The sequence below is a fragment of the Oncorhynchus tshawytscha genome, linkage group LG20, assembly GCF_018296145.1.
Source record: "Oncorhynchus tshawytscha isolate Ot180627B linkage group LG20, Otsh_v2.0, whole genome shotgun sequence".
Taxonomy (NCBI): Eukaryota; Metazoa; Chordata; class Actinopteri; order Salmoniformes; family Salmonidae; genus Oncorhynchus; species Oncorhynchus tshawytscha.
In genome coordinates, this window is record NC_056448.1 from 37,638,709 (window position 1) to 37,661,040 (window position 22,332).

The 22,332-nt window shown below is 40.1% G+C and overlaps 1 protein-coding gene across 3 annotated transcripts in view; it reads left to right on the forward strand.

Annotated features, from left to right (window-relative positions):
- LOC112220060 (protein SCAI) overlaps nt 1-21,863 on the forward strand; it is a 36,007-nt gene extending 14,144 nt beyond the window's left edge. For 2 of the 3 annotated variants that reach the window (XM_024381640.2, XM_024381641.2), the window contains exons 4-18: nt 9,361-9,456; nt 9,646-9,732; nt 10,430-10,528; nt 11,608-11,704; nt 11,825-11,923; nt 14,528-14,680; nt 14,781-14,882; nt 15,053-15,181; nt 15,451-15,529; nt 15,648-15,747; nt 15,952-16,033; nt 16,687-16,759; nt 17,142-17,315; nt 17,403-17,503; nt 17,623-21,863. In XM_024381640.2, the coding sequence (XP_024237408.1) occupies nt 9,361-9,456; nt 9,646-9,732; nt 10,430-10,528; nt 11,608-11,704; nt 11,825-11,923; nt 14,528-14,680; nt 14,781-14,882; nt 15,053-15,181; nt 15,451-15,529; nt 15,648-15,747; nt 15,952-16,033; nt 16,687-16,759; nt 17,142-17,315; nt 17,403-17,503; nt 17,623-17,772 (1,621 nt within the window). In that variant the 3' untranslated portion in view covers nt 17,773-21,863. The remainder of the gene's footprint in view (nt 1-9,360; nt 9,457-9,645; nt 9,733-10,429; nt 10,529-11,607; nt 11,705-11,824; nt 11,924-14,527; nt 14,681-14,780; nt 14,883-15,052; nt 15,182-15,450; nt 15,530-15,647; nt 15,748-15,951; nt 16,034-16,686; nt 16,760-17,141; nt 17,316-17,402; nt 17,504-17,622) is intronic. The other variant, XM_024381642.2, reaches the window with a different exon arrangement.
- The last annotated feature ends 469 nt before the right edge of the window (nt 21,864-22,332 follow it).

Below are 22,332 nucleotides of genomic sequence, written 5' to 3' on the forward strand. Positions count from 1 at the left end.
CACTTGTTAGATCCATTTCAATCCATGCAGATGAAGAGGAAACATTTTAAAGAAGGATTTTTAATCCATGAGACATGGATTGTGTATGTGTGAAATTGAGGGTAAATGTGCAAGACAAAATATTGAAGTGCCTTTGAATGGGGTATTAAAGTAGGTACCAGGCACAACGGTTTGAGTCAAACTGTAATGCTGCTGGGTTTTTCACACTCAACAGTAGAGGTCGACCAATTAATCGGAAGGGCCTATTAATTAGGGCCGATTTCAAGTTTTCTTAACCATCGGAAATCTGTATTTTTGGACACCGATTTGGCCGTTTTTTTTCTTTTTTCGTCACCTTTATTTAATGTTTATTTAACTAGGCAAGTCAGTTAACACATTCTTATTTCCAATGACGGCCTAGGAACGGTGGGTTAACTGCCTCGTTTAGGGGCAGAATCACAGATTTTTACCTTGTCAGCTCGGGGGATTCAGTCTTGCAACCTTACAGTTAACTAGTCCAACGCTCCAACCACCTGATTCCATTGCACTCCACGAGGAGCCTTCCTGTTAAGCGAATGCAGTAAGCCAAGGTGGCTAGCATTAAACTTATCTTATAAAAAACAATCAATCATAATCACTAGTTAACTACACATGGTTGATGATATTACTAGTTTATCTAGCGTGTCCTGCGTTGCATATAATCGATGCGGTGCGTATCGTTGCTCCAATGTGTACCTAACCATAAACATCAATGCCTTTCTTAAAATCAATACACAAGTATATATTTTTAAACCTGCATATTTAGCTAAAAGAAATCCAGGTTAGCAGTCAATATTGACCAGGTGAAATTGTGTCACTTCTCTTGCGTTCATTGCACGCAGAGTCAGTGTATATGCAACAGTTTGGGCTGCCTAATTTTCCCGAATTTTACGTTATTATGACATAACATTGAAAGTTGTGCAATGTAACAGGAATATTTAGACTTATGGATGCCATCCGTTAGATAAAATACGGAACGGTTCCATATTTCACTGAAAGAATAAACGTCTTGTTTTCGAGATGATAGTTTCCGGATTCGACCATATTAATGACCTAAGGCTCGTATTTCTGTGTGTTATTATGTTATAACTAAGTCTATGATTTGATAGAGCAGTCTGACTGAGCGGTGGTAGGCAGCAGCAGGCTCCTAAGCATTCATTCAAACAGCACTTTCGTGCATTTTCCAGCAGCTCTTCCTTGTGCTTCAAGCATTGAGCTGTTTGACTTCAAGCCTATCAACTCCTGAGATTAGGCTGGTGTAACCGAGGTGCGCGCTAATAGCGTTTCAAACGTCACTCGCTCTGAGACTTGGAGTGGTTGTTCCCCTTGCTTTGTAAGGGCCGCGGCTTTTGTGGAGCGATGGGTAACGCTGCTTCGAGGGTGGCTGTTGTCAATGTGTTCCTGGTTCGAGCCCAGGTAGGGGCGAGTAGAGGGACGGAAGCTATACTGTTACACTGGCAATACAAAAGGGCCTATAAGAACATCCAATAGTCAAAGGTATATGAAATACAAATCATATAGAGAAATAGTCCTATAATTCCTATAATAACTACAACCTAAAACTTCTTACCTGGGAATATTGGAAGACTCATGTTAAAAGGAACCACCAGCTTTCATATATTCTCATGTTCTGAGCAAGGAACTTAAACGTTATCTTTTTTACATGGCACATATTGCACTTTTACTTTCTTCTCCAACACTTTGTTTTTGCATTATTTAAACCAAATTGAACATGTTTCATTATTTATTTGAGGCAAAATAGATTTTTATTTATGTATTATTTAAGTTAAAATAAGTGTTCATTCAGTATTGTTGTAATTGTCATTATTACAAATACATTTTTAAAAATCGGGCGATTTAATCGGTATCAGATTTTTTTTGGTCCTCCAATAATCGGTATCGGTGTTGAAAAATCATAATCGGTCGACCTCTACGCAACAGTTACCCGTGTGTATTAAGAATGGTCCACCACCCAAAGGACATCCAGTCAACTTGACACAACTGTGGGAGGCATTGCAGTTAACATGGGCCAGCATCCCTGTGGAACACTTGACACCTTGTAGTCCATGCCCTGAGGCTGTTTGGAGGGCGAAAGGGGGATGTGTTCCTAATATTTTGTACACTCAGTGTATTTTGACTATCCGGATATCCGGAAAAAATATTATGATATTATTTGAATAGTGAAATAATGTCAAATGCCCATCCCTACTCTGCACACTGGTCCTATAGTAGCCGTCACACTAGGCGATTAGTTAACACACGACAAACAGCCTCCACCTTAGAATTTGGGAGTTACCAGGGAAACAGCTCCAAGGGTTTGTGTGTGTAGTAGAATCTGTGACTCATGCGAAGAGTTAAGGATGGAACGATAACTAATGTAATTGATTGGCCTAAATGTTGACATGGATGTTTAAAAAATAAAGAAATCACATTATTTTGTTTCACTCCATGTGATCAGTATGTATGTTTCCAGTATAGGATTGAAAATGATTTAGAATGAAACGAACTCATGTTGCTGTAGAGCGTGGCAATTTCCCTCCAGCTTTGGTGTCTCTCTTTTTATTTTGATCACATTAACTCAAAGGCTCAAAGACAGCTGTTGTCTTTTATAGCTCCAGACTTGGTTCCACATGGAGTGTGATGCCTGTAGCCCTGTACCTGGAAACCTTTTGTAATTGGTAGGATTCACAGGTGGCTGGTGGAACCTTAATTCATTGAGGAGGAGTAATGGCTGGTATGGAATAAATCAAACGGTATCAAACACATCCAACCCATGGTTTCCATGTGTTTCATTCCATTCCAGCCATTATTATGAGCCGTCCTCCCCTCATGAGCCTCCTGTGGTAGGATTCTTGTCATCCTGATGGGTCCAGGCAGCGTAGCTTTTTGGACGAGGCCTGCGTGTGAAATCTGGGGCACAGTGACCCTGTCTCTGGAGGCTTGGTCCCATCCTGGAATGAACCAAAGCCAGCCCTGCTGCAGTGCTCTGTTCCTCCATGCTAATTACAGAGGTTTGGTTATTAGAATCAGACCAAAGATTGGGATCAGTGTCCTAGTTCTTCTTTGGGACTTAGCTTGTTTGGTGCCCTGTGTCTGATTTCAATTAAATAATTGGAATTGTTATGAATAAACTAGGGGATTTATCATTTTATATATGGTAACTGCAGACATGTCAAATGCAACAAAGCTTGCCTTTTTACACATTGTAAATAAGGACCCTTCGATTCAAAATAGAAAATACTTTGTAATTACAGTGCTTTCGGAAAGTATTCAGACCCCTTCCCCTTTTCCACATTTTGTTACGTTACAGCCTTATTCTAAAATTGATTACATTCATTTTTATCCTCAGTCTACACACAATACCCCATAATGACAAAGTGAAACAGATTTTTTTGGACATTTTTGCCTAAAATGTATTAAAAATAAACATACCTTTTATATACATAACTATGCAGACCCCTTTGCTATTAGACTCAATTCAGCTCAGGTGCATCCTGTTTCCATTGATAATTCTTGATGTTTTTTCAACTTGATTGGAGTCCACTGGTGGTAAATTCAATTGATTGGACATGATTTGGAAGGCACACACCTGTCTATATAAGGTCCCACAGTTGACAGTGCATGTCAGAGCAAAAACCAAGCCATGAGGTCGAAGGAATTGTCCGTAGAGCACCGAGACAGGATTGTGTCAAGGCACATATCTGGGGAAGGGTACCAAAAATGTTGTGCAGCATTGAAGGTCCCCAAGAACATACTGGCCTCCATCATTCTTAAATGGAAGAAGTTTGGAACCACCAAGACTCTTCCTAGAGTTGGCCGCCGGCCAAACTGAGCAATCGGGGGAGAAGGGACTTGGTTAGGGAGGTGACCAAGAACCCGATGGTCACTCTGACCGAGCTCTAGAGTTCCTCTGTGGAGATGGGAGAACCTTCCAGAAGGACAACAATCTCTGCAACACTCCACCAATCAGACCTTTTTAATTTTTTAAATTTTTTATTTCACCTTTATTTAACCAGGTAAGCAAGTTGAGAACAAGTTCTCATTTACAATTGCGACCTGGCCAAGATGAAGCAAAGCAGTTTGACACATACAACGACACAGAGTTACACATGGAGTAAAACATACAGTCAATAATACAGTATAAACAAGTCTATATACAATGTGAGCAAATGAGGTGAGATAAGGGAGGTAAAGGCAAAAAAAGGTAATGGTGGCAAAGTAAATACAATATAGCAAGTAAAACACTGGAATGGTAGATTTGCAATGGAAGAATGTGCACAGTAGAAATAAAAATAATGGGGTGCAAAGGAGCTAAATAAATAAATAAATAACTTAAATACAGTTGGGAAAGAGGTAGTTGTTTGGGCTAAATTATAGGTGGGCTATGTACAGGTGCAGTAATCTGTGAGCTGCTCTGACAGTTGGTGCTTAAAGCTAGTGAGGGAGATAAGTGTTTCCAGTTTCAGAGATTTTTGTAGTTCGTTCCAGTCATTGGCAGCTTTATGGTAGCGTGGTCAGACAGAAGCCACTCCTCAGTAAAAGGCACATGACAGCCTGCTTGGAGATTACCAAAAGGAACTTAAGGACTCTCAGACCATGAGAAACAACATTCTCTGGTCTGATGAAACCAAGATTGAACTCTTTGGCCTGAATGCCAAGCATCACATCTGGAGGAAACCTGGTACCATCCCTACAGTGAAGCATGGTGGTGGCAGCATCATGCTGTGGGGATCATTTTCAGCCTGCAGGTACTGGAAGACTAGTCAGGATTGAGGGAAAGATGAACGGAGCAAACTACAGAGAGATCCTTGAAAACATGCTCCAGAGCGCTCAGGACCGTGGACTGGGGTGATGGTTCACCACCCAACAGGACAATGACCCTAAGCACACAGCCAAGACAACGCAGGAGTGGCTTCAGGACAAGTCTCAATGTCCATCTCCCCATCCAACCTGACAGAGCTTGAGGATCTGCAGAGAAGGGAGAAACTCCCCAAATACAGGTGTGCCAAGCTTGTCATATCCAAGAAGACTCGAGGCTGTCAAAGGTGCTTCAACAAAGTACTGAGTAAAGGGTCTGAAATACTTAAGTAAATGTAATATTTGACTTTATTTAAAAAAAAATGTGCTTACATATCTAAAATCCTGTTTAGGCTTTGTCATTATAGGGTGTTGTGTGTAGATGTAGGGGAAAAATATTTAAGCAATTTTAGAATAAGGCTTTAATGTAACTGTGGAAAAAGCCAAGTGGTCTGAATACTTTCCGAATTTTGTGTGTGTTATTATTTTGAGCAGATGGTCAGGGGGATGGAACATAATTACAAATCATTTGTAGACTGCACATTGAATCTAAGCCCAGACAGATTTATTTGCTTAAAACACAGAGTTTCCGTTAGCCGGTAAATGCCAGCTTTTGGCCGACTAAAATAAATGAAAAGCCGATAAATGAAATTGTTGCTGGCCAAATCGACCTGGATAAAAAAAAATTATCCATTGCAAAATAATGCTTTTTATTCATTGATCGAAATACCAGTCGATGTGCTCCAATTTCGAAATCAAATATACTTCATAGGCTAATAACTCCTCAAGCTGCTTGGAAAGTAGTTTTAGTTGTGTGTTTATTGTTACTCATGCAAAAGACTTGACGTCCTCATAAGGGACTTCAGCTAAATGTACCCTGACTGGTGTGGATTCTTTCTCCAAAACAAGAGAAAAAACAGCTTCAAAATCGCACCTTCTTGAGGACAAAATAACGAGGCTAGCTAGTGTTCATCAAGCTTCTCCAAGGAGTTGGGCAGTTTAAACTTCCCAACAGCAGCGGCTCCCTTTGAGCAGGCCAAGGTCCACTGCAAATGCAAGTAAATTGGATGCAAATGATTTGTTTTCGTCAGACCCGGTCCTAGAAGTTCTGCTGCCGTCCTAGGCAAGATCAACATATGCCGCCGTATCATGTATAGTATAAAGATTTGGAATGGTTTGCTAGACTTGTATAATGTGTATCATGCGCCACTGGGAGTGTTCAGTATTCAGTATTATTCAGTAGCACTTCAAAACGAAAGATCGTTGACAACTATTCACATCGGAGAGTTGCAATCACTAGGCAGCCAACTGCCTATATTAGAAAAGATACTTGTTGTCAATAAACCACGTTCATGGAGTGTACAAAACATTAGGAACTCTCTTTTTCCATGACACTGACTGACCAGATTAATCCAGGTGAAAACTAGGATCTCTTATTTGTTGTCAATTGTTAAATCCACTTCAATCACTGTAGATGAAGGGGAGGAGACAGGTTATAGAAGGTTTTTTGTGTATCTGTACCATTCAGGGGTGAATGGGCAAGACGAAATATTTAAGTGCCTTTGAACGGGGTATGGTAGTATGTGCCAGGCGCACCAGTTTGTGTCAAGAACTGCAACGCTATATATATATATATATATATCTCACACAAATCATAACCACACTATAGTTCAAATTACAATAAACATAACATTTGTTAACATCATCAGTAGAACTGTACAAAGAGTGAGTTCATTTCAGCTTTGGAAACAAATGCTTTCATGAATGCATGGCTAGTGCCTCATTTCACAGGAGCATTGTAAAATACGTTTTCTTTCAATGAACCAGCCTTAACGAATTTAGTTTATTTACATATTGAATTTTATTGTCCAATGTCAGTTATACAATTTCTTAATTTTGTGGCCGTCTAGTGTCCTCATTCCACTGCTGTGGTGCTGAATCGCAGCGGGAGTGGGACGGGCTGGCCCGGTCATGGGCTAGAAGGGATCAAGCTTTCGTCACATTAACGTCAAAAGTAGATTTATTTTTTTGTTGCATTTTACCTTCCCTTTTCTTAACCTTTTCATGTAATCATCCTAACCTGCTACGAAAAGTCAAATCTGACGTTAATTTGACAAAAGCTGGGGCCCTTCTACGACCAGCCGGCCCTGGTGCGCCTAGACATCCACGATTAGTTTTTTATTAGGCCTAATCTAAATGTTCATGCCTAGGCTAAATTAAACTAGACAGGCCTAGATTCTATTTAAAAATATCTGCATTATTTATTTATAAAATGTTCATACAAATAGCCTATAGGGGAAGGTCGTTCGCAAATTATATTACGCAAATGTTATATTTTGGAGTTTGTTTTATTATTTTAATATCTAGACAACTTGTTCTTCTAGGCTAAATGTTTTAAATGTAAAATTATATTAATTTATGATTTATAACAGGGATGAAGACACAACAGTCAATGTTTTGCTTTTCAATAAATTCTCATTGCTATTCTGTTAAAAGGAATTAGAATCTAAATGTGATTTTGAGCACCTTGTTGGACGCCCTAACGCGGTAAGCACCCAATGCATATGGATATCCGGTAAAGGAAAATCTTGCGGGTCACGTTGTCAGGCGGCAAATTTTCAGAATCCCTGCTAAAACATAATAATTTCGAACCTTGCTTACATTTGTATACAATCACATTCTCTATATTATGCATGGGAATACTTTGGAACAGATATTCACAATTAAAATCACTTGGTGCTGATTTGCTGGTGTTTAAAAATGCCCCTGTTCCGTGGTATTGGAATAGCTTTATGTAAAGTGAGTAAGAACATTTTAAGTGGATGATTAAATAAATAGCATTTCATTTACTTAAGACCCACCCCTTTTTACACAACGACACCCACATTTGTATTGGTTATCCAGTATCTTATTAGTTTGACCGGAAACAACAGAGCAGGTTTAGCGGATTTCCTTCTCCATCCCTTCACTCTGCTTGGGAATAAGTCTTTTGGGTATTTATCTTGTTCATAGCGATACGGAATTAATGGTGGATGGAATTAGGCTAAGTTGAATTCTGCTTGATTATTTGCCCCATATTCCTGACTTAACAGTCATGCCATTGTTTCCCACCACCAGGAAGGGCATTAGGGTAAGAGATAATCACACGGGGAAAAACTGAGAAATCAGTAGGCCTCAGTGTTACGTACCAGTATATAGGAGCACACGTTTTCTTTGTGTCATGGTAACGAATGAATCCTCTATCCATTCTCCTTTTGAATATCTTAGGAAGGCAGCCTGTATCGTTTAACACAATGTGTTTTCAAAAAGAAGTACACACCATACATCTCCTCTTTTGCGTATTTGAGTACAAAGACTAGAGTTTGAAATGTGTCGTTGGTCTGTCTGTTGTGTTTAGTGTATCTGCATTCCATATTCTGTATGCCAGTCTGGGTGAGAAATTTGTCAGATGGAGAATTGTGGCAAAAATGATGTTGCAGGGAAGGATTTTGGCTGTGTAGTGTTGACCAGTATCGTATTGGGTGTTTTCAGGCTATGCGTGCGTTTGCTGCTGCAATTTTGCCGCCACAGCCACCATTGCCCGTTCCTTTCCTCAGTCTCCCGACATGTTGTCATGGCAATGCTTCAATGATAACAACGAGGCCCGGAGCTTCAGCGGGAAATTAGAGGCAAAGTGGCCGACTTGCACCCAAGCTGACAGGCAGACCTCATCCGATTCCATCACATCCCCACCCTTCTGTCTCACTACTGCACGCAGCATAGCCCCCCTCCCCCCCACACACACACACCTCCTCAGGCACAACGTTGGCTATTAGGAAAGCAAAAAATAGCTCAATGTCCAGAGAACAGAGGGTCTCAACATAGCCTTTCTGCTTTGCTGTTGTGTGAATTAGTTGATTTGACAGCTGAGGTGACCTGGATGTAAGTTTTGCATATGTATACTTCGCTATTAAAAAATACAGTTACTAAAACTATCTTCCAAAGACAGCACTACTGTTTCATCTGTTGATTTCCCAGCTCATATTTTAGTTCAACCAAATCTCTCTTTGCTTCCCCTATTTTGTTGTACATTTTATTTTTATGAATTGTTATTCAGTTGCATCATAATATAAACAGGTGCAGCTCTGGGACACTGTATCATAATATACTCAGGTGTAGTTCTGGGACACTGCATCATAATATACTCAGGTGTAGCTCTGGGACACTAAGTGGGTAGTGCCTCTGAGGCAGACAGATTTACACCTAGAAATGATAAAATCATTACAAAGCTGTCGCATAGAATTCCCCCAAATAATAAAAACATAATAAAGGTGATATGTGCACACCTGCAAAAAGCGTTAAATGTCATACTTGTAGTAGTAAAGGCCGCCCCCATGGCACTAAGCTCTAATAAAGCGGTGTAATCACATTACAATGTCATCATTTGTTATGTGGTTGAAGGCTGGAAGGTTTCCCTTTCTCCAATCATGAGAGAAGGTGTGAGACTGTTCTACTTGGCTGCATTTTCCTTCTTCTCAATCCTTCTCACCATCTTGTCTCTTGCAGAGATCTTCCTCAGTACGGACACAAGCAGTGGCAGTCCTACTTCGGCCGCACCTTTGACGTCTACACCAAGCTGTGGAAGTTTCAGCAGCAGCACAGGTCAGCTGGTCACTGACGGCTCCGTTCTCTCTGACACATTTTCCCAGATAGACAAAACATTTTTTTTTTACACATTTTCCCAGATCAACAACGTTTGAGCCTAGTGGATGAGATGGAGAAATCTGTTGGCTTAAACATTCATTTTAAAAGCAGCATTTCTCCTTTTTTTCTGTTCTTTCTTGGGAGCAGGCAGGTCCTGGACAATCGGTATGGCCTGAAGAGATGGCAGATAGGGGAGGTGGCGTCCAAAATAGGCCAGCTGTACTACCACTACTAGTAAGGTTCCTCCAACTGCATGCGCTCACACACACAGACTGTCACATATCCTTATCATTCATGTCCTGGAACATTTTGTTGGTCTGATCTGTGCTTTAACTCTGGTAACTTGTGTGAAAACAATTCCTGGTTCAAGCAATGGATGGTACTTGATGGAGAGGTTGGTCCAGTATCCAGTATCTAGGATCTAGGAGTGGGCCCGACTCTAAATCCGTTATTCGGATGTACACAAAAAGTGAAATTGGGAAAATAATTCTGAAACATTTAGTATTTGCTGCCATTTGTAGCTATTTAGTTGCTACATGTAGCACTGTTTGTGTGCACCTGTGAATTAAGCAATATAAAAGGTACAATGACTAAAAACAAGAGGAAAATCTAAAACTAAAATTACTTACTTTTTTGGGATTAAAACTAATATGTTTGGCATAACTGAATTTTGGAAAGAGTGACTAAAACAAAATAAAAAAACAGGTGGCAAAATAAATACCTAAGTAACATGTGATCCAATGTGGTGGTGTGAGGTTTGTGGATTTTTTTTAACGATATAAAACCAAGCTGACATGCAGAATTTGTGTTTCCTAAAGTGTTTTAAGTTGATCAAATTTATTTTGTTCTTAATACACTTATTCAGGAACTACCAGTGTCACACTCAATACAGAGAGTTCTTGGCACACCATTTTCTCTTTTTGTGTTGTAGTCTTCGTACCTCAGAAACAAGTTACCTGAATGAGGCCTTCTCGTTCTACTCGGCCATCCGTCAGCGGTCCTACTACTATCAGGTCAACAAAGAGGATAGGTGAGTGCCAACGCATGGCATTTTATTGATATTTAAGAAATTAGTTTGAGCACTCTGAACATGCCGTCTGGCTTCCATTCAGTTTTCGTCCCAGGAGGTTAATGCAAGCCAGAGGCTGTTGTAACATAGCAAAACAACTGAACTATGCACTTTAAAAGCGGCCTGGGTCAATTGAATACAGACAAGGTATGGATATACCTTTTGTATTTGGAGTGAAGTATCCCTGACTGTCAGACAACTTAACAATAATGCAAAAAATATATATGAGTAAAGGGTAGTTTATATACTTGCAATTTCTGCGATCAAAAAATATATTCTTTAACCCTCAGCACATTACTTTTTTCAACATATTCAAGTGCTTTTGAAGTCTAAACAACTCTTCAACCAATGAGATTTTAGCTAGCAAACTAACGTTGCTAATAACTTAGCTAGCTAGCTAATGTTGGCAATGTGGTCAAACTAGCTATATTGTCAAACTAGCTACATGATTAAGGCTGTAAATGGCTTTGTTTCATTACCTTCAGGTTGAAAAGGTGAGAAGTCAGTGATGAAACATGTCAACTCGTAGATTCAAATTCTGAGTTTCCCACTTGTTACTCCGACTTGGACCGTCATTCGGCTATATTAGAGTTGGACAGTTGTATTTCTGACAGCACTTGAGTGCACATTTTTAGCCACCTAATAATTATCTGTTTGCTGCTGAACCAGGTGAACGTAGTAATGGGTTAGCTGGCTTGCTAACATTATTATATTTTTTTTAAATGACATTTTTCAAAACCCAGCTAAACGAGCTGGGAAAGGTGGGTGATTTAGCGAGCAACGAGGAGCAACATTCCACATGGGGATAATGATAGAAGTTTATTTTTATGATATGATATTTGTTGAAGGTGTTTATGGTAGACTGAGACAAAATACATAATCACAATTAACAAAATCGTTGTGAATGTTCCAACAGCTACGTTTATTTGGTGCTGCTGGAACAAAACACATGAACATTTTACTCTGTGTGTGTTTGTGCTTGCCAGGGATAGATTGTAACACAACTTTTCTTTCTTCCATTGTCTTCCCCCTCCTGTTAGGCCTGAGTTGGTAGTGAAGAAGCTCCGGTATTATGCCCGCTACATAGTAGTCTGTTTACTTCTGAACAAGATGGACCTAGTGAAGGTGCTGGTCAAGGTAAGAAATCTGAGGATTAAACAAACGATTACCAGAGGAAGTTCTCAATCTCACTTTTTGTTGTATTTTATTATTGGAGTTTGTGTATAGTGTGTATAACATTGGTCTACCCTCCTGCAGGAGCTGTCAGAGGAAATCGAGGACTATACACAGCGCTTCAACACAGAAGATCAGTTAGAATGGAATCTTGTCTTACAAGAGGTGGCAGCTTTTGTGGAGGTCAGATTCCAAATCGGTTGTGTGGTTGTATTGATATTGTGCCTTTGAGGTTGTGCCTTTTTAAAATTGATTTAGTTCTGTCCTTGAGCTGTTCTTGTCTATTAATGTTCTTTCATGTTTTGTGTGGACCCCAGAAAGAGTAGCTGCTGCTTTCGCAACGGCTAATGGGGATCCTAATAAAATACTAAAGAATAACTTGACTGTATATAAAGGATCACTGCAGGAATGTTTTACTCACTAATGATTGGCAGTTAACCCCCTAGAGTAAATTTGCATTGGCTGCGTCTCAATCCACCTCATCTGTTGATGTCACCCTTCCGCATATGCGGTGAATGGTGGCAGAGCTAGAGCGGTGTTTGTCAGACCATGAGACATCCTGAAAATCAGTCTACTCACAAAAACGTCGGTAGCGTCCGAACCGTTTGACCTACAAACTTCATGGAAAGATGAGACTAATGAACACGATAGTTCTCCATTTTGCTCCATGACCTCCACAATTCTCACGTGACTCGTCTGAAGTCGGTACAGCCGATCTGCCAACTTCGGTCTGTAGCGTCCAAACCGTTTGGGCTACACTCTATGACCCCTCTGTGGAAAGGCGAGTCTCTCACGGACACGTATATTTCAGTTGTTTTGCACTAGGAAGCTTACAAGAATAGTCTGAAGATAGCCGGGTACCAGTTTTAAAAAATGTATGAAAACATACACTACCGTTCAAAAGTTTGGGGTCACTTAAAAATGTCCTTGTTTTTGAAAAGCACATTTTTTTTGTCCATTTTTAAAATATCAAATTGATCAGAAATACAGTGTAGACATTGTTAATGTTCTAAATGACTATTGTAGCTGGAAACTTTATGGAATATCTACATGGGTGTACAGAGGCCCATTATCAGAAGCAATAAAACTGTCCTCCTTTAGACTAGTTGAGTATCTGGAGCATCAGCATTTGTGGGTTCGATTACAGGCTCAACATGGCCAGAAACAAAGAACTTTCTTCTGAAACTTGTCAGTCTATTCTTGTTCTGAGAAATGAAGGCTATTCCATGTGAGAAATTGCTGAGAAACTGAAGATATTGTACAACGCTATGTACTACTCCCTTACAGAACCAGAATAGAAAGAGGAGTGGGAGGCCCCGGTGCACAATTGAGCAAGAGGACAAGTACATTAGAGTGTCTAGTTTGAGAAACAGACACCTCACAAGTTCTCAACTGGCAGTTTCATTAAATAGTACCTGCAAAACACCAGTCTCAACGTCAACAGTGAAGAGGCGACTCCGGGATGCTGGCCTTCTAGGCAGAGTTCCTCTGTCCAGTGTCTGTGTTCTTTTGCCTATCTTAATCTTATTTTTATTGACCAGAATCAACTAGTCCAAAGAAGGACAGTTTTATTGCTTCTATAATGAGCACAACACTTTACTGCTAACATAATTGCAAAAGGGTTTTAACAATGTCTACAGTGTATTTCTTATCAATTTTATGTTATTTTAATGGACAAAAAATGTCTTAAGTGACCCCAAACTTTTTTGAATGGTAGAGTATATGGAGAAACTAGTTCAGTGTCTAAAATAAGGGGTTGTCAAAAAAGTAAGAGTCCTGATCTTTTGTATATCTCTCAGATACAGGACAGACACTTCAGAACAAACTTCCTTTAGATTTTTTTGGGGACTATCTGACGCTGTTATGCATTGCTATGGGCTAATAGTAAGCTTTAAAAAACGAACCTTTTTTTTTTACCTTATGGAGTTCTGAAATTTCAAATCAAACAGCTAAATGATCCTTGGTATGACCATATGTTCACTTAGTAGAACCCCCACGTACGTAGACTCTTAAAGATTTGAAAGGGATACTTCGGGATTTTGGTAATGAAGCCCTTCATCTACTTTTCCAGAGTCAGATGAAAAACTCATGGGTAACATTTTTATGTCTACATCCAGTATGAAGGTAGTTAGCCAATGCTAACTAGCGTGTATGTTATCAGTTTCCCTAGACTTCCAATCATTGCGCTAACACTAGTTAGCAACTTCCTTTAAACTGGATGCAGAGACATAAAAATGGTATCCATGAGTTCATCTGATTCTGGGGAAGTAGAGTAAGAGCTTCTTTGCCAAAATGACCCTTTTAATGGACATGCTATATGATATTTCATAAAGATTCTCAGAGTAACCTTTTGCAGTCTTGAGAGAAATGATCAGCTTTGAGGATGGGTTTGGCTTATGTCGTTATAAGCAAAGGTTTAGATTTTTAACGATATTGGTATGAACTTACTGTATCCCGTCACAATCTCTTGATTAATTTTATCTTTCTGTGCCTACTGCCAATTTCCTACTACAAAAGGGGGAAATGTCATAACTTATGAATGAAAGATGTATCAACACTTAAAGGAGACTTCCACAAGTCAGCAAAAATCGGATGGGTTTCCACCAAGCATTACTGAAGTACTGTAATTGAATTAATTCAGGATTATGGGGTTGAAATTATCATTGTATATTTATGTCAAGCTGTGATATTTTGTGTGAAAGATTTTACATACCACAAAAGTGTTACTGGAATGGTGTGCACAATGGAGTTAAAGTGAAGCTATGAATGTTTTGTTTCTGTGAGCAGGCAGACCCAGTGGTGGTGCTGAACGATGAAAACACTGTGGTCTTCACATCCAATCGGCTACAGGAGGGGGGCGTGCCTCAGTTGGAACAGGGAATGGTAGTTGGCCAGCTTACCCTGGCAGATGCACTGATCATTGGAAACTGCAACAACCAGGTGTGTGAACACAGATTCTAGTCTAAAGTGCAGCTCTAAAACAACCTCTTGACCAGTCTGGGGACCCACATTCTAAACTATAATAATTTGTGTTTGTCAGGTAAAATTCAGTGAGCTAACCATCGATATGTTCCGCATACTCCAAGCTTTGGAGCGGGAACCAGTCAACCTGGCTACTACAACTTCTAAACCTGGAACATTGGTGAGGGGGAATACTGGAAACGCATCTTACACTGTGTTGTGGGCAACAACATAGACAGAATATTGCAAATGTAAAAAGTCTCGAATGTGATATGGGAGAAAGGCAGCGCCGGAAACCCTACATGAAACCTGTCCTGTAAACAGCTGCTTACTCCGTTTCTTCCTTCACAGGCCCTTACCCCATGTCTTCCTTCACAGGAACCCAGCGAGAAGCCAGCCAAGAGAGAGAACCCTCACAAGTACCTGCTGTACAAGCCAACGTTCAGCCAGCTCTACACCTTCTTGTCTGCCTCCTTTAAGGTCAGTCTCCAACTGTCTCCCCGATGTGTCAGTCTTCACTTGTCACCTGTGAGAAAGACCCGATTGTGTGACGGTTAACAACATTTCATGACCGCCACAGTCCTAGTCCTACCCAATGAAAACGCTGAACAGAAAGAAATCTACATCCTGTTCTAGAGTACATCCTAATGGAATCCCATCAGAATTGTATAAAATATCAATAAAATGTATATTTTAATACATTAATGATTTTTGGATGGTATTGGCTGATTTTAGGTGTTGTTTTGTAGGAGTTGCCAGCGAACAGTGTGCTGCTCGTCTATCTTTCAGCTACTGGAGTCTTCCCTACCGGACGCTTGGATTATGAGGGTACACCCCCTTAAATTCTGTACACACTCACTAGTTCATACACTGGTCACGTTCTTGCAAGCAGGAGCTGAAATTCATCTGATGATGTATTCAAAAAATGTGATTGATTTTCTATCAGGACCATATGACTTTGGAGGAGTTCTCACCAACACAAACCGTGATGTGGTGAACGGGGAGACTGTACAGAAAAGGAACCAAGCCCAAAAAGAGATGCACTGGTAAGGAACAGGTTCTGGCAATCCACTGTCCTCTGTGTTTTTTGGCAGACATGAGATGCATGTACAGTATTGGTGTTTAAAAAGTTACATAGAACTTCTTGCACAGCCCACTTTATTTATTAACACACTCTACAATATTCGCCCAAATTGTTTGTAATGTGTGTGTGTGTACATGCAATGACTGTTGACTCCTGTATGCCTTAGCCTTCACCCTGGGGACTTGTTCCCTTTCACCCGGAAGCCTCTCTTTGTCATTGTGGACTCTTCCAACAGCACAGCCTATAAGGTTGGTGAGAATTACATTCATCACAATTACACCTTTTTTGGGTTAAGAGAAGGATAATGATAACTTTGATGTGCTTTTCCTACATTGCTAAAACACTCAACTTAAATTGATTGATGGTAGTTCCCTGGATTTTCATCATTATTTTACTGAACAACAATATAAACGCAACAATTTCAACGTTTTTACTGAGTTACAGTTCATGAGTGGCGCAGCGGTCTAAGGCACTGCATCTCAGTGCTAGAGGTGTCACTGGTTTGATTCCAGGCTGTATCACAACCGGCAGTGATTCGGAGTCCCATAGGGTGGCGCTCAATTGGGCTTGGTCGGGGTAGGCCGTCATTGTAAATAAGAATTTGTTCGTAACTGACTTAATTAATAATGAAATAAAAATATTAGGAAATAAGTCAATTGAAATAAAATCATTAGGCCCTAATCTATGGATTTAATGTGACAGGGCAGGGGTGCAGTCATGGGTGGGCCTTGGAGCCAGGCCCAGCCAATCCCCACAAAAGTGCTTTATTGCAGACAGAAATACTCCTCACCCCCCTCCAATTTTAAGTTGCATTTAAGGAAAAGTGGACTATTCCTTTTGGGAATTCAGTCTGGTGTGATTCTTACTAACGCTAATATTAATGCCTTGTATCTCCATGTAGAATTTCACCAATCTCTTTGGTCAGCCGCTGGTGTGCCTGCTATCTCCCACAGTCTATCCAAAGAGCATGCAAGGTTAGTTTGTCACTATTATTATAGTTTTTACGCCTCTGTACTCCTCTTAATTAGCGTGTTACAGGCAACCGTCAATTACTTTCAATGTTGAAGTCGGCAATTACACTATGCCATACTCTTTAACTATTCTAGAAAATAGCTCTTAGAGCTTGTCAGTTAATTCTCAAATGCGTTGGCCTATTGATACCAGCCATTGTACTCATTTAGTCCGTTTTATGTGGCTGATTATTTTCCATTGGATTCTGCAATTATTTGAATTCATTTTATTAATTGGTTTAGAAATGTGTGGGCAGAATAAGCCACGTAAGATGAGACATTGTTTTTGTGGGTGTTCTGAGAAACTGTTCTATGAATGTCTCTCAAACTGGTCTCCTTCTCTCAGACCAGTCTCAGCGCGGCAGCCTCTTCACACTCTTCCTGTACTGCCCCCTTCTGGCCTTCTTGTCAGTGTGTGGCCTGAGCAGCCTGCGCCAAGGATTGTGGGAGAAGGCCGAGGAGTTTCTACACAAGGTGTACCGTGACATCGGCCAGATGATTACACGCTCACAAGCTATAGGTATGTTTTTTGTGTTTTTTGGAGAGAAAAAAAATAGATTTTAAGTGCAAATATCACAACCATAATGGTGGAATTTCTCCTTCACAGACCAAGCCTTTCTACAGTTCTATGGTGATGAGTTCCTCCGATTGTTACTGATCCGCTTTGTGTTTTGCTCGGCTACACTGAGACTGCACAAGCTCTTCCGGGTAAATCAGTTTTATTGTGCCCTTGGTACTGAGTTACATCTCCCATAGTTATTCATTGTCGTTACGGTAATTAGGGGGTCAAATGTAATGTCCCTTCTCTGTCTGTCTGCCTTTTGCAGGAGTCCAGGAGCTTCCCGGAATCGTACCCTCAGCTACCCAAACAGGACACGGTGGAGAGCAGCCTCCTGCAGAAGCACGTTCTGGAGCTGGCCGCCATGTTGGATGTGCGGAGCCTCTTTTGGGACGGAACGCTGGACGTGAACTACTAACCTTCAACTGCCCAGCTAGTCACCACAACTATACAAACGCAGACCACCGCTATACACATTCGCACAAGGGAGAGTCCTCATCTTTGAGGTAATTAAGTTACTGGTTGAACACACTGCAATAGTGTCTGTTTCTTTTTAACCCAAGATCCCCTTATTTCCCCTACCTAATTTACTTTACCCTGTCGGCTATACTTATTTCCCCTACCTAATTTACTTTACCCTATCGGCTATACTTATTTCCCCTACCTAATTTACTTTACCCTATCGGCTATACTTATTTCCCCTACCTAATTTACTTTACCCTATCGGCTATACTTATTTCCCCTACCTAATTTACTTTACCCTATCGGCTATACTTATTTCCCCTACCTAATTTACTTTACCCTATCGGCTATACTTATTTTAAGTACATTCATACAGCTACTTGTGGAAGTCAACTATGTACAATGCAAACATGAACAAGTTACCTAGCTACTTATATCCACATGAGCTGAGCATGTACTGCTGTGTTGTTACTATAAAAAAAAAAGCACTCAAATGAACACATGGTGCAGCTATTTTAGTCTGAGGGTGGCAGGAGGACACGTGAAGCTATCGATGGCTTTAACACTTAAAAAGACAGAAAATAAATTAACATAGTTTTACGACAGCACTGCCTGCAATGGGTTCTAAATGGATGCTTCCAGCTATCTGAACTGCAAATGAACTTCAATGCAAGCTGTAGGGAAGTCCCCTCTTCTGTGCATGGGTAGATGTGTTGGCCAAGTTTACTGGATGTAGGGTTTAGAGTGAGACTAACCTCCATATTTGTTTACCCAAATAGATCTGCTGGTTTTAACACATCTAATTCTAATGTAATTGCCTGGAAGTTGCTTTTTTTTGTTTAGTTTCAGTAGTCTGTTCTGTAAAACTGAGGCCTGGATGGGTAAAGTAACAGAGTGCCTGCCTATGCAGACCCTCATGAACAGTTTAGCCCTGTTCAGAAACAACCACTTTCTCCTACCCTCTAGGCACCAGCTCTGACCCGTTTAGATACCAGCTCCTAACATCTAGGTACTAACATACGGTGGCGGTGTCAGCGGCTCTGAATGATCTGCAAACATATCCGCTCATTTAGTGCAGTGACTGAGCAAGTGGGAGGTCGCTAATCTATTTTCACTGTCTATTACTCCTTGTATCAGAGCAAGTTTTCGGACTGGGTTTACCGCGGGTATATGTGTAAGCACCCTGCAGGTACACAGCTGCCCAGCCCCTCACTGGCCAATCAAAATAGATAAATAGACACATCTCTCCCAATCTTCCGCTTTTTCAAAGAAATCACTTGAGGAACCAGGGTAACACTCCTTCTGGGGTGGATCTTTTAAAAGATTTAGCTTTGACCTTGATTGGCAGCATATCATTGGCTGCATATCTTTTGAGACATTGTAGGGATGGAAAAGGCCTCTCTATGCTGTAGCCTATATGTTTTGGGGGTTGCATCCCATGGCAATTATAGTCTTACGTATTCTCTACTTAACCGGCTTTCTCCTGACCAGTTCTTTCAGACCAGTGGGGATTAAGGAAATTAGGTAAACGGGGTAGATTCTGAGATTCACCCCTCCTGATTCAACAACTATTGGTTTCTGGAAATGTAGGACTTTGAGAGGCCCTGTGTCATTCATTATAACTAAGCCCCCATAATGGCATTCCTCTGTCTTAGGCATGATGGTTTACTGGAGAGAGCTCATGCTGCTGTTTCTCTTTCTTTGCATGTCTTATCAGTATTCTTGTCCATAGAGTTTACTCTGTCGAGTTCATGTTAGTCTGTTTGCAGGTCAGTTCCAGCGTTAGCCGTCTAGTGAGTGCCCTGAATGGCAGCAAGCGTCATCTAATTTCCCTATATTGATGGGGGCTTGACGCAATGGAACCGGGTAGTGCTGAAACTGACTTCTGGCAACCATTTTTAAGTACATGTGTGTGGTGATGAACAAAAATAGCCAAATCATTTTGTTTTTTGTATTTACTGAGAGAGAAAAAATGAATTTCAAAATTAAGAAATCACAATTTTAAATGTATATTTATGTTTAATTGAAAATAACAGTATGTGATACAGAGAGATGTTTGGTCTTTAGTACGTATGTTGAATTGTTAATTGTAGAAGCTGTGAAAAATATATGCAGTTGGCACAGCAATTTTAATGAATGAACTGCACATTGTTCCCCCCAACCCCCCCATCAGTTGTTTTGGTCAAATTCAGCCAGCATACATTCCAAGGACATGGAGAGAGTCGGGGAAACTGACACGGTTCTCCCCATTGAAACAAACAAAAGTGGACCATTTCAACATGGGAAATACTACTCCCCATGGCAATTATAATCATATTTTGTTTATTTGTTGACAATGATAATATGATTAATAATGATGATAAAAACAATAGTAGCCTTGCACTTTACTGTATTGAATTATGACCTAATCTTATTTGTCGTGCTGTCAGTATAAAGGCATGCCAGAGAACGTCCAATCCATTATTCCCTATGCCACCCCACGATCATTGTAATACACATTTAGATATTTGATGTTTTTGTCAATGACAATGGACAAGAACACTGTCCATATTTTTTGTAAAAACCTTAATTGTTGTGATATATGATGTTATCTGTGTTATTTCATTAGAGCATGCATGTCTGTCCATGTTTGGGATGGCAGCACAGGGCATGATCATCCAGATCACACAAGACTAGCATCCTAGCTCACTGGGAAGCACAAGCTAGTGCAACGAGCTACACTACCGTAGCTCATCTTCTCTTCACTTAAGGGACCCACTTTCATAGAAATGTATATCTACAAAGCCTCTGTGGACTGTTTCATTCAAACTGCCTTTTGGTTTTATCCAGTTTTTTTTCTTCAAGCACATCATGACCGCGGCGTCACAGTCCAATTTTTAATTGCCACCATTTTTATGGACCACTCCAATTTCCATAAGAGTTATCACTGCCAAAACAAGTTGACTGATGAGCTTTCAGGGGAAGGCCATGAAGAATTACTGTCCAGTTGAGCATATCACCCATGTTTTCTTGGACTATCCTTGATTCATGAATTTACAAACATGACAAAGTCCTCAAGGGAAGAGGAAAAGACAGAGCACCCATACTTAACTAAACCTGATTCAAAAAGGTTGACGCATTGTGACCGTGTCATATCATACACTGTGAATTGTATGCAGTAAAACCATTTTGGGACATGTTTTCCTGCTTTGTCTTTGGGCCTTTGTTTACAGCCCGTTGTAATCTCGTGGTGACTTTACTCTCCTCCATGTAGTGTGTTATTGTGCATTGTAGTTAGGAGCAAGAGGGGAACAAAAAGCACTCATATTCTTATAGAAAAGTGTCAAAGCTTCCTGTGCAAACTGAAGTGAAGCTGCCCCTTTACCATGTATCCCCAACCCAAAATAGGTCTTACTAGTGAGGATAGTACAGTATATGTAAAGTACATATGATATTTATGCATAATGACAAAGCCCTAGACACCATTTTATTTATGTTATAATACTTGTAAATTGTGACAGGATGTGGGCTGACCTCTTTCCCCTGTTGGCATGTAGTTGAAGCCCCTAATAGGGTGAAATGTTGAGAAACAAAGGAATGTCCATTCTATAAATTACGTATCTATTATTTGAAAGTCATGTCAATTCTGTGCAATACATTTCTATCTGCAATGCTTTGAACGTTTCGCACCATTTGGATAAGCCCTAGATGAGTAACACAATGATATGGAACAAAAATATATTTAAGTATGAACATTAATTTCTTGGGCCTAAATCTAAAATGTTACTTTGAGAGTAAGGGTGTTCTTTCTACCGGTTCCTACTGTTGTGGGAGGGAACGATTTCAAAGTGATATATTGGTCGGAATACTCTTTCTTTATAAGTTAAGGGTTTCTAGAGATGCTAGTTAAACATTATTTGGCATTCTTTGTTTATATCCTTTAAACGGTTCTGTCCCATTTGTTGCCAATTATTTGATGTTAAGTATGAAGGAAAAATAAGTTGACCAAAAAATGCAAGCTTTTTTGAATGCTTTAAGAAAATTAAAAGTTTGACTGTTTTGTTTTAATTTGTGTGATATGTATTGTCTTTATTGAATAATCTATTGTTTAAAATGTATTTTATATAGGTGATTGCTTTGACTCCTCAAAAGAAAAGACCTGTTACAAAAGCATCACTCAAACATTTATTTCACACACAAACAATACAGTAGGCATAGGCAAGATATCAAGAGATGCCTTTGGACTGAAGACATTAACAATGTGCAAAATGCCCCTGAATGAATTTAGACACCACTCCAATTTTAAGATTTTTTTTCTAACCAAAACTAATGTCCCTCACTTATTAGCATGCTATCAAAAGGGAAAAAGTCTTTACTGTGTTACAATGGTCCCTTTTTTGATGGTCTTCCGTTGTTGCTGAAAGCATAATTAAGTCATCTGGTTTATCGACATATGTTGTAGACGTCAGTGATGGTTGTATAAAGATAATTTACCTGTTATGTCTATTACAATTAGACACCTAGCTTTCGGGGGCAA